General features: G+C 44.1%; 1 protein-coding gene across 3 annotated transcripts in view; it reads left to right on the top strand.

Moving 5' to 3' along the window:
* grik4 (glutamate receptor, ionotropic, kainate 4) overlaps positions 1-12867 on the top strand; it is a 172257-nt gene that overhangs the window by 75515 nt on the left and 83875 nt on the right. For all 3 annotated transcript variants that reach the window (XR_003889982.1, XM_029843704.1, XM_029843703.1), the window contains one exon: positions 6699-6832. Coding sequence is in view for 2 of the 3 variants with exons in the window: in XM_029843704.1 (XP_029699564.1) it covers positions 6751-6832 (82 nt within the window). In the remaining variant the exon portion in view is untranslated. The remainder of the gene's footprint in view (positions 1-6698; positions 6833-12867) is intronic.

The raw sequence follows: 12867 nt of genomic DNA, 5'->3' as shown, positions 1-12867 counted from the left end.
CCATAATCCATCTGGGTGAGAGACATACAAGTGGCTCTGAAGCCTGTGTGAAACATTTTACATCCATTCTGACATAGCGAGTGTGCAGGTGTCAGGGCTGCAGTAATATGTCCAAGCAGACGGACTTGAGCAGTGTCTCTGAGGTCTGGAGGTTGTGTTCTCTTTGACACTTTGGTTATTTATGCGAGGCGATAACAAAAGCAGAGACTTTTCAATGGGAAATTTGAATATCTCCGATCATCAATTAATGGGAATTTGAATTCTACCACTGCGGTGATTAAACTGCATCCCATCTTCATTTTGCACCAGTGTTGAATTTTAATGAGCCAGAAGCTCTCATGAATAAGCCTTTTCGCCCTCCCTTCCCTTCCCTTCCCCTCCCTAATATACTGGAATGGCTCCCGAGCTGAGCTCCACTCAGTAATGGAAAGAGTGTGTTCGTGCAGTGGACGGTCTGCTCTTTCATCCACTACATCCACTTAATACTTATTTTCATTCATAAACATGTGACTTCCCAGTTTAGCTGCTTTTTGAATAAAGCCAGTACGTCGGGTGACAGGCAGAACAACAGAGGGACATTGTTCTTTTTAAAACTCGGTTCAATTCGACTTTTTTTCACACAGCAGATGTTACACTAGGATGGCCTCTAGGTGCTTTAAACAAACCCAGAGCAAGAAAGAAAGGTGGCCTTCTCACAGGAAGAAATCTGGAGCATGACCAGGCTGGTATTCAGTGAAGTTGTATCCAACACTGCACAGAGAAAAGGTGAAACTTAATGTCCTGCTAGCTAAACACCAATAAGGATCCACAGCAGAGCCTACCTCTGCATTTAGTTAATGGAGATGTTTTACGCTAATCTGTACCCGTGCGTCACAATCGTTCTCTCTGGCTCAGCTCTTGTGAGTCGCATTGGTGGGGAGGCAAAAACACACCAGTCTGCTCCCTGATGCAGACGGAACCCCCCAGCATGTACAGCTAAAAAAAGGATTCTGAAACTCAAATGACATCTTAATAATTGAGTGGGAGAGTGTGTCACCTGCTCTGATTTAATTTCCAGTCATCACCTGAGAAGCTGGTGTTAATAATGTGCTGATTTATATCTGGGAGGTGTCGCTGATTGGCCGGCTGCTACAGTCCAGGTCTTCCAAACTCTGTGTGCTGGTAGTTCATTTCTTTTGCTAGGTTCATTGTTTTTAAAGGGGCAAATATTGACCAGAAGAACACACAATGCTCTGCAACTTGCGCCAGTCTCTCCAGCCTCCTTGAACATGGGTCACACATGGTGAATTTCCATCTACAAGTTGCTTTTGTGCCAGTGCTGAGACTCCCAATTCAACAGGACATGAATATATGCAAATGTATGGTCTCATTATGCGTTTGACTCACAGCCGCTTCAAACTGTCAGTTTTAATGGTTCATTTGCGATTGAACTACACATTGTCGGATGTTTGATTGGCAGTTTTGATATTTACATTGCGTCAACTGTGGCGCTGACGGGCCAGTCAAGCATCCGTCTGCCTATCATGCCCCGTCTCTTGTTTCAATCTGCTCATCTCAAACTGCTGACAGAACCCAGGTGACATTATGGTCTTGATTGTCACACCAAACTGGAGATGTGAGCATTCTTCCTTCATGAGCACATTTTAGGTGCACTTTGACATGTGCTTTTATCCATACGATCGATGTCTTGACCCGTTGACCCGACAGAAATGGCACCTGTATTTCTCACAACAGATTGTGCCCAGGCCATAGAAGGCAACGGGGTGAGGCACAAAGAATGCCCCAGCATTTATGATTTGATTTTACAGGGATTTAAATGAGGATTATACAGGTTCATGAGTCATGATTGAGTCTGGTTGTGCTGACGGAGGTCACTGTTTACATGTGGAAGGAAAGGGTCGCGCCTTTGTGACGCAGGAGCTGCTTTACCGGGCAGATCCCAGGATCATATCACTCGTAAAACACTTCAGATTTGACCACATGTATTCTTTTCATATATCATACCTATCCACCAAATAATGCTCTAATAACATTCATGTAACTTTAATCATGCTTTGAATCTTTTTTAGTCATTTTCCCTCAATGCCTGTGTTGCAAGAAATGGCAAACACTGTGTTTCTGGGAGTTTTCTGCTCTGTTTTTGTTTTTATTTGTTAACCATATTTTTATCGCAGTAATAGAAAAGTAACCGTAGGCTGTATCGTCCAGGAATTCTCCGAGTTGCTAAAGCCTTGTTTGGAAAAGCTGGCGTCGCACCATTGTCACCTGATTCCATCTCAGCACCTGAGCCGGTTTGTAGGCAAAGAAACAAAAGGATATCCACAATATCTGGCTTTTCCGTCCCACAATCCTCAGCTTTTTCGGGCGGAATGACTGAAAACGTGATTGGTATGAGTCGACGAAAAGTCCACCTATTCATGCCAACACACAGGAGAGGTAATCTCTGCTGTCTTTTCCTTCTGATGAAAGGCTGTTGGGGATCGCCGATGCTCGGGAACAGTCACCGGAGGTTCTCTACACAGCAGCGACGCTGCTCTCACTCGTCCTGTTTGCCTCCAGCGTGCTGCTGCGAGCGCCTGATTCATCCCTTTGTACTTTGCTGCCTTTTTCTTTTGTTTAGCTACCACTGTCTGGTAGACCAACACGACCTAAGCCGGTCTGTTCTCCACCTGATTTTGAGGAATCCCTGTCCACGGTGCCAGCGAGGCCATCTACTTGATTATAGCGCCACGTGTTTGCCGTGCGTGCCTGCGTATCACACAGGTGTGATACGCAGGCACGTATCGTGTGTGACTCTCTCAAGGGCAGTGTGGGGTGGTGGACCCCAGCCTGTATTGATCTTCTGATGAGTGCCTGTTCTTGTGCAGCCATCATTAGTGCCTCTGGGCTGTCTTCCTCGATCTTCTTTCTCCCCCTTTCCCCTACTTAGCAGGTTCTTCCTGATGTGCTCTCACATCTTGGTCGTTTCATCCTGCATAATAGCTCTGGTCCTGCCAACCTCCTTTCTTTCTCTTAGTGTACAGTTCCACTGAAGGCTCCCATCATTGTGATTTGAGGAGCCTTCCTGTCTTGTTGCTTTCTTTGGTCAGGTGACTTGGCTGCTTGGCTTCGTTGACCTTCCAGACACATTTATCTCGTCTTGATATCACAGATGGAGATTTTGGCAGCGATAAGTGAGTCATCTGAGTCTTGGCCACTGCACTGTCGTAGGAACCTGATCTTTGTTGATCACCTGAGTAGGTTCAGTTTCCAGATTTCTACGCTTTTATGCATTGTACTTTATATAATCACTTCTTACAAGCTATATACAAGCGTTTTGGTGCTTTAAACACGCTGGACTTGACTAATTGGTCAACAGTTTTTTTTTATATTTTATTTTATTTTTTAGTCTTTATTTTTTATGTGGAGGGAAGAATCTTTTTTTTTAATGGTGCCGTATATTTTAGATGTTATATTTGTTTTACTGCAGATGGAGGCGAAGTGGAAGCTACAGTTATTAACATTCTGACAGGTTTCATTATTTTGAGTTCAACCGAAAGACCTGAGATGGATTTTTCAACTTACAGGTCAAGAGACATCTTGAGATCCGAATAACGCCTCCACAAGCTTCACACCTCTTTTTTAGACTTTTGAATGTGAACAAATACACAGTTTTACCAACTTTACATTGTGATTTTATCCTTGTACAAGGGTACAGGACCTTTTCTCCAGCTGTGACACCTTGGCGCTTAGACACTTGGTCGCATATTAATAAAGGAAATGATCTTACCAGCGGTAAAACCGCTGCATTATTCTGCTTCAAAAATTGGTCTGTAATTCATGCGCATAACAGCCAAAGCCTTTAACACATTCTGCCAGTCCAAGGATCTCCAATGCTGCATTGATAAACCCCCAAATCAATTTTTCTCATGTCGCAGTGAGGTTACAGCACAACAAAAACGGGAGACCGTGGCAGAGGTGAGAATGTCACTCAGGTGAAATGGCTTTAGTGTGCACAAGTCAATGTCCCTTTTATGAAATAAATTCTAATAAAACTGTTTGCTAATGTCACAAAGGCCATAACATGGTCTCTTTAAACTGCTGCAACAAATACAACAGCTAAATTATTCATATCTTCTTCTTCTAAACATGTAGACAATGTTTAACTTTCATATTTACAGGAGGAAACAAATGTGACGCTTGGGATAAAAAAGAAGAAAAATTAGCAAAGACCTGGGAGAGTTTTTGCACTTTAAGTAAATGGGGAAATTCTCTTGCCTGTTCCGGCTGCCACTCGTCACTGGCATCATGTTGCTCTTCTAGCAGTTAGTGATGCTTTTTGAAGTAATATTTTTTCCATTTACAGTAATGCATTCCTGCTTTATTGGCCTTTTGCCTTTAAAAAGGTTTAAAAAGAAACAACACTTGAACAGTGGCGAAACTGGTACACCTGCATTGATGGGAACACGTTTTAGGTCCAGAAAGGGAGAACCAAATGTGTCTTCCTCACTGATGTGACTCTTTGAATTAGGCTTGCAAATTGTTTCTTGCTTATCATTCATCTCTGCACCCACAGCTCAATCAAGGTTTCACCTTTTTGAATGCCAAAAGGAATAAAAATAAGCACGGCACAATGAAAATCCGCACTCAAAATCTCACTTGTCCATAGTCCTTTTCCAAAGCAATCGTCTGTTGTTTTGATTAATCGCTCTTATAAAAGACATTTGACTAGAAAATTACTTTGGTCTAAAAACATTAATTACAAATTGGGGCATATTTTTGCACATGTAGATGTATTTAAAGCTGTTAATGGCATCAGGCATCAGGCTCAGGCCGTGTTGTGCCCGAGCTAACATCTTTAAATCAATCCAATAAAGGAGAAGCGAAAGACGGTTTCTGGGGTGACCAAATCTAGCATCTGGTTCTGTCCAGGTTTAACAGTGTCCTACACAGCTTTGGTGTCTTTGTGTCCATTCCAGTAGAACATGCAAGATAAGATAGTCCTTTATTTGTCCCACAATGGGGAAATCTGTTGTAGCGGCAAAAGATACAGTTACAGGATAAAAGGAGATGTGCAGTTTCAAATTGATGGACTAGTAAATACACCTCTATGTCGCGATGTCTCTCCTTCACACGTCTTTCACTGAAGGAGCAGCCCAGTGCTGTCAGGGTGTCCTGGATGGGGTGGGACAGCTGCTCCAGTACAGGTGACAGCTTGTCTAGCATCCTTGTATCTCCCACCTCCATCACTGACTCGGGTCCTCGATGAGGCCGGCGATCATCAGAGAGCTTCTGCAGCTGACAGGTTGGGATGGAGTACAGAAAATCTGCGCTGGGGGAGATGAATAGGAAAGAAGCCCTCCCTCACGGACTGCGGTCGGTTCCTCGGGTAATCTGGGGTCCAGTCTCTCAGTTGGTGGTCCATGGTCCCAGCTTGTCTCCCAGCAGGGTGAGCTGGATGGTGTTAAAGGCACTGGATAAATCAAAGAACACGATCCTTCTAGTGCTCCCAGCTCTCTCCAGGTGAGAGAGTAATGTGTGCTGGAGGAAGACGATGGTGTCCTCCACTCTGCTGCAACCCCGGCAGGAGAACTGCAGCGGCAGCAGCAGGCGAATGAGGGTCTTGGTGAGATGTCAGCGGCACCGCCCTGTAGATGTTGGGCTCCTTCAGGTGCTGGAAAATTCCAAACAGATGGTCCACGCAGGATATCTGGAGCCTGGAGCTGATGCCATCTGAACCTTTCTTGCCTTCATCTTCCTCATATTGGTCTTCCTGATGTTGTTGTGATGCATCTTCTTCCAGCTACTTCCTGAAGCACCTCTTCCCCTCTCCGATCCTCCTCCTGAGCTGGTGCTCTTCAGTCATCAGGTCCTCCGTGTTCCCTGACACAAAAGCCTTCTTCTTCTCCTTCAGCAGGGCCTTTATGTCAGGAGTAATCGAGAGTTTGTTGGTGGAGAAGCAGCATATTGTCCTAGTGGGTACTGTGGTCTCCACGCAGCAGCTAATACAGTCTGAGACAGTGTGGGTCAGGTTGTCAATGTCCTCCCTGAGGGCACCACCAAAGACATCCCACACGGTCGAGCCGAAGCAGTCCTCAACAGACCATTTCTTCATCGTGCAGGTCACAGCTGGCTGCCCGAGTGCACAGGCAGGAGGAACACCAGGTTGTGGTCAGAACTGCCAAGCAGGGAGACGTGATGTAGATGTGGCATAGAATAAGACTACTGTTCTATTGTCTCATGGCGTTGGGGTGCTGTTTCTGCAGCCTGCACGCAGCTGAGAACCTCACTGTTGGCGGGGGAATGTCCAGCTAACACCTGTCAGTTCTATGTCCTTACTGTAGAGCTGCTCCTTGACAGTAATGCCCCCCTCCACCCCCTTTCGATCGCTTTCCTTCTTTCTATCCGCCTTTAAAGTTGGGAGCCGTCCAACTCGACGACCGAGTCCACAGTTAGCCAGAACTCTGTAAACAACATTAGGCTAGCTTCCCAAAACTCCCTCTCGTGTCTGGTTGGTCGCCATGTGTTTGTGCATCTTACAGTCCCCATGACGATGGACAAGAGGATGAGTCCATAAGCTCTACTCTACTTATTCCCCCTTTAAAATCATGAAAAGAGCTCAGCGGTGAGCCGGAGCTGCTGCAACAGGTTGCCCCTTGCGCTGAACCAGAACTAATTTAAAATGTATGAAATGTATGGTTTTTTTTGTCTTGTTTCAGGTGGCTGAGACAGGGGCATCCCCGGGGCAGGACCCATGAGGATTCATAGAAGATGCTCACAGCCTGGGTGCTTCTGCTCTTCTTAGCCATGTTGGTGAGAAGCACCGCCGGTGGGTCGCTCTCCTTCAGAATAGGTAAGGGCTGTCGCCGAAACAAAACCTACAGCACGTGATTCCTTCCAGCATTACTTTGCTAACTTGGGGCACAAATGCCCTTTTAGCATTCTGAAACGGATTAGCTTTTGGTTGCCATGGTGAAGTCAACCTGGAGTTTCCTGCCTGCTTTGCTACAGAGAACATTTGTTGAACTGTGTTTATGCAGCGGCTGCTACTCTTATTATCCTGTATATACGTAACTTTATATAAGTCCTGTGTTTGTAGCTAATAACCATCTGCATCTGTTCACGGTCAGTTCCTTCACCTGATGGTACAAAAATAACTTCTTCAGAGGGGACAGTCTTTCATCTCATATAGACGCATTAGGCATTTGCCTATTAATCCTTTTCATCTGATTTCATCTGTGCACGCTATTAGCCTCTTTGTTAGCGCACTGGAAAATGTGTGTGTTACTGCAGCAGAAGGTGTGGGTCTCCACACACACACACACACACACACTCATACAAATTTTGCTGCTTGCTATTTGCACTCCAGGACATGATCTTTAGCCTTGCTATCCCCAGAGTCTTACCTGGTTGGTACAATGTCTGTGTCTGGCCTCCAAATGCATCATTGCCAAAAAACAACCTGCTGCATTCAGGACCGTCCAGCAGACAGCAAAAGGTTGAACGCTGGTGAACGGACGAACCGGTTTTCACCTCTGCTGTAGTTGTATAATCCCAGCATAAAACTGGCTTTCGGTTGTACGTGAATTACCTGATTTGTCTCCAAGCCCTCCAAAGAGCTGCCAGGCAGGGACCATAAATGATGAGTTTTTCTGCTGTTTGCACCCTCATATGAAGCTTGAGGTTTCAGTCCACGATGGCCTGACCTATAAGACGGTCAACAACAAACTAGCTTTAGTGGAATACATGAAAGCCTGATCCAACCAGTATTAAACCAACACTTCCAGCTAAAGTTGATGAGCTCGTCCAAATCTAAGGCGGCACATCTGAACATTTTTCCAATCTTCATTTTTTAATGAGCCCATCCAGGTTGGCCATTTTAGTAAGTGTTAAACGGTAATGTCAAGCTTTGTTCAAGGGTGGACAAAAATCCACGTTATTTCAGTTTTATTAGTGAAAGATTGAATTTTGAGGTTGGACTATAGACAATGTAGAGCCTCCTGTCTCCACTTAATGTGCACATTTTTCTCATATGTTTTCTGTCTCTGAATCCCGCCGAATGTTTCCTGATATTGCGCAATATTCCCTAATGTGGTGAACACTAATTAGAGTTGATGCCACTGTAAGTAAGTAGTGTGTATGTACTGCTGCGTGCATGTGAAAGGAACCAGCTTTGGATTTCATTTCAGAAAGCCGTGTGTTCCCTCTTGAGCCACAGCATAAGGATTAATATCGATCGCAACGTAAAATCTGTTGTGAGCTACACGTAATATCTCTGCGAGCAGACAGGATCACCCCTGATGTGGTTTTCCTTTTTCCTCATTAAATAGACAAATGAGCTTTAAAGATTTCCTATGAGGCTTTGCTGGGAAAAACCTGTCTCATAATATCTATAGGGTAGGACCTGCTGAAAAGCTCCATTCACACATGCATCAACCCCACAGATGATTAAATGGTGAGATTTCTTTATGTAATATCCGGTTCAAATTGCTAAACATTTATATATTGATTTTTCCTCTTCTGCGAAGACGGGGGGCGGATGCATGTCAAAAGGTCATTTATTTCTTCAAATCTTACTCCCTGATGTAAACACAATTGTTAAAAATTGAACAGGAAATCAATCATCTGGATTATTTCATCTCGACAGTGACATGGGGACGCTCGCAAATGTCCAATGTACAATCTCTCATCAGCTGTTCAATATTCATGTTGCTCCAATCTCCTTAAACATTTCTCATCATAAATAATATGGTATCAACTCCGTTATCTCACAGCGGCGTAACCAAGACGCGGCGTAATCGCCGATGCCTCTCCTGCGGCGCGGCCTATAAATCCTGCCCGGGACCGGATCAAGTAGAGCAGAGGTGCTAGAAAACTTAATTTGTTTGGCTGATTTATGCTCAAGTGCTCTCTGCTCTGTTATTTGTGGATTTGATTAGTTCCCGTGTCTGTTACGGGACTGGAGATCTCATGAGCTGTGCTGAGAAAGAACCTGACAGGCTGAGCTGCTCCGCTGCTGTGGCTGATTGTCTGTGGCGTCTCAAGGTGTATTAACATCTGCGCCAGATGTTATATGGTCGATAAAATGTCCAGGGAGATGCCAAAATGTTGGCTATTACGGTGATTGTAATGAAATTGCACCAGGACCTGTCCTTTAAACGCATCCTCCAGTTGGGAAGGTGCAGGAACTGGAGAATGTTGGAAAGTCAGGTCGGAGTTTGCATCTCAGCTCCTTTTCCACCCCCGGTGAAGGGAGGTGTCAGAGGGTTCTCAGAGGGCTCGGAGCAGCTGGATCTGCTCTGTCTGCAGTATTGATGCTGAGGCTGCACAGCTTCAACCAGCCTTTCACCAGCTTTTACAGGAGCAAACAGTTTATCATCAGACCAACAGAAAGTCTGGATACGTGTGCTAATCCCACATCCCCAGGTTTGCTTCTGCACGGAGAGGTGTTTAACTGGACCCTTGTCTTTGTCCCAGTATGACCGCACTGGAATGATTCATGGTTAAAGTCCTGTCACATCCGCAATTTCCAGTTGACCTTCCACCTCACAGACCACGACACTAGTCAATAGTGAGCTAGCAAATTAGCAACTTTTTCTTTCCGTGCATGTTTCGTGCGTTGCAGTGCAGGAGCAGCACATACAGGAGTCAATCGATTCCCACTCACATCATCCAGATGTCAAAAAACACAATTTCATTTAATTGTTTAGTTAGAAAGCCTGTTAAACGGCAAAAATCAGATCATTTGAAGACTGAGACCATGCTATTAATGGCCACAGTCCATCCTGGCAAACATCACTCAAAGTGACTCATTCAAGCCCACCATTGATAAATCAATGTGCACGTACCTCCACTGAGGTTTATTTTGCCCTCAGTCACTGTTGACCTGAGTAAAGTCTAATCCCTTTAACTCACCATTACTGGAGTGGCGGGGAGGCTAGCATGTTGAGAAGAACAGTCAAGTGAAAAGCTTTTAGGGAAACATCACGTGTCACTTTGAAAATATACTTTGAATAGAAATTTCACTTCCTCTGGATTGAAATCCTGCATGAAACACCTTTAATGAATTGTGCCAGCAGCTGAATTGATGTTTAATTTCCCTCTTTTGGAAAAAGTCTAACTCTGGATAAACAGATCATAATGAGTTTTAAGAACATCGTACATTTAAATGTCTAAATATGCTGACATGTCGGAACCTCTGAGCCTCTGTATTCTAGTTTTAGACAAGCAGGCCTTTATTTATAATTTATGGTTTATTCCAGGGAAAAAGTACCCCTAAAATGATATGAAAGCAACAAAATCCAGTTCTTTTGTGGCATGTGAAGCTCTAAATGTTCTGTAACGGAGGCATGAAGAACTAAAGTATTTACCAGCCTGGCCTTGAGCCTTGATTAGGGACACAGAAGTGAATTGTCATACACACTTTAAAGGGGTGGGCGGTCACGGACAGAAGTCCACGGCACCTTGGGAGTGTACCGAAACCAACAATCCGTCAAAGGTCTTTGCTACAGGTCACATCAACTGCTCAGGCTGTTTCCTCGGGTGCCTGTAATGAATTAATGAGGACATATTAAAAAGGGGAAAAAAAAGAAGCTTTATTGATTTTGTGTGTGAGCCTGGAAGGAACCATGGCAACTAAATCTGAAGTTGAGGGATCTTTTTTTGAGGTAGATATGAACTGTTGAATAGAAGGTAGATAGAAATCTGAAACCTGCTTTGACATCTGAATGGAGGGAGACTTTGTGATTAAGCTGCAAGTCACCAGGACGGGTGCAAAGACTAATTGTTACGTTAATGGCACCAATGGCAGATAGGAGTGATGCTCTGCAATTATGCACAGTGCTTTGCTCCTGTGCTTAGTGCATAAATTATTCAGTCAATCTGATAACATACCTGCACAGGCATGCGGTGTGTGTGTGTGTGTGTGTGTGTGTGTGTGTGTGTGTGTGTGTGTGGCTTCTTAAACAAATGCAGCCCGACTGAAAAGCCAAATTTAAATCAATGGCATCTTTGCCTGCCTACATGCTAGTCATCCACATGCTATGCTATGCTATTCTATATCCCCCTAAGTTTAGAGTTTAGAGTCTAAACTAAAACACTGGTGCTTCAATTGTTAAGGAAGCAAATACAGGCTGTTGTGTGGTATTTACAAGCACAGTGGCTAAAAACAACAGCGTTAGGGGATGATTGATGCCTCAGAGCGCCAAGATTTTGAAAAGTTTAGTTCATTAAGCGTGACACTGTTGCAGGCAAATGGCTGCTGCTGCAAACGGAACCCAAATATAAATGTCAAATTAATTGCAGTATGGATTGCTCATTAAATATAGTCGGCTATGAGCAGTAAATGGTTTCAGTAATATGATGCGGCTTTATTCAATTGGCCAGTCAGAGCTCAGTGGTTGGTCATCGGTGTGGTTGCAGTTTTACAAATTTACAGTTGAAATTCCGTCCTGTTGTTTCATTGTTTCACTTTTGCAGTGACACAGACAGTAACAGGAGCTATTTTTATGTAGCTGATCCAGACTCTCCTCATCCATACCGGTCAGTAATTTGTGGAGAGAGTACTGCTTTTAAATGGGATTAGCAGAAGTAATTTGATCATTTGTGATTGATGCAAGCCACAACCTTAGTGTTGTAATTTATCTTCCTCTTCCTAACACGGTTTTTATTCGTAGCACGTTCGCACCGCTGCTGTGCTAACACCTTTGCCTCAAAGTGACCAAATGTGTTTTGTCACAAACAAATGTGCAGCTTGTGTTTGGCTGTATCCCATGAAAATATATTTCTAAATATATATTTATATAAACACGGAACATAAGAAATGCTTTGCCTTTTCTCTCTTATCGTGGCAGCCATCTGGGAGGCAATGCCTTTTATTTACCAGGTTTTGATTAGCATAGCGCAACAGGATATCACGGCAGGTAGATGCGCATACACAGACTTCAGCATCAACAGGCATCTTCTGTCCTTCTGTCTCTGTTTTTCTCGGTGGAGATTTTTTTAAACTGGCCCCATTTAGCTTTTCCTGATGTGCAGCTCGTTATTCTGTGGCACTGATAACACCTCAGATGGTTTACATCAGGTCTCATCTAATGGGGCAGCAAATAGTGTTTTGTTTACAAGTATTTCAATGCTCTTTCCCTCCCATGTTGCTGACGGTGGTGGATCAATTTTTAAAATTTTAGATTTGCTTTATGATGCTCACGACTGTAGGTTGTTCACCTGAGGTCAATAGGAGACAGAAGCTTTGATGTGTTTTGTACATTACATGATAATAGGGTCATGATTGCAGCGGTCTTATTGATGAAATATGTATCATTTGTTTGGTTTTCTCCTCCATCCCTCTGTTTTGGGTAAAAAAGAGAGTGCTGCTATTACACCATTATGGGGAATGTATGTTGCCCTCCCAACTCTTGTGCTCTCTCGCTCTCTTTTACATGTGAACCACACACACGTTTTACATGTTGCATGCTGGAAGGATTCATCTTCCTACGACGGAATAATGGCTCTGATTGAACAGAGAAAGCCCATTGAAAAGGCCTTTGTACAAGACCTTTGAAATGATTGTTTTCATCAGATGGGGAACCAAAAATGGAGCGGAGCAAATCTTTCTGTTCTATCCTTCAGTGTATCTGGAAGACGTAAATGACGCACACATCCACATTCTAACAGGATGGAGCGTCCGATGAGTAGTTCCACCTCCTTCTGCTTGGCAGCCTTGCTGCTCTACGTCTTCCAGCAGGATTTAAGATGGCGCTGCTGCACAGTTTGAGGCCAGCTGGTGAATTTGCACATTGATTTGGCTCCTAAATCTCAGTGTCAAAGGCTTCTTGTACCCCATCCGTTTATTTTTTAACCTGCGTGACCAAATTATCCCCACACTCACTC

Source organism: Takifugu rubripes, chromosome 11 (genome assembly GCF_901000725.2).
Source record: "Takifugu rubripes chromosome 11, fTakRub1.2, whole genome shotgun sequence".
NCBI lineage: Eukaryota > Metazoa > Chordata > Actinopteri > Tetraodontiformes > Tetraodontidae > Takifugu > Takifugu rubripes.
This window is presented reverse-complemented; position numbering and strand designations above follow the sequence as displayed.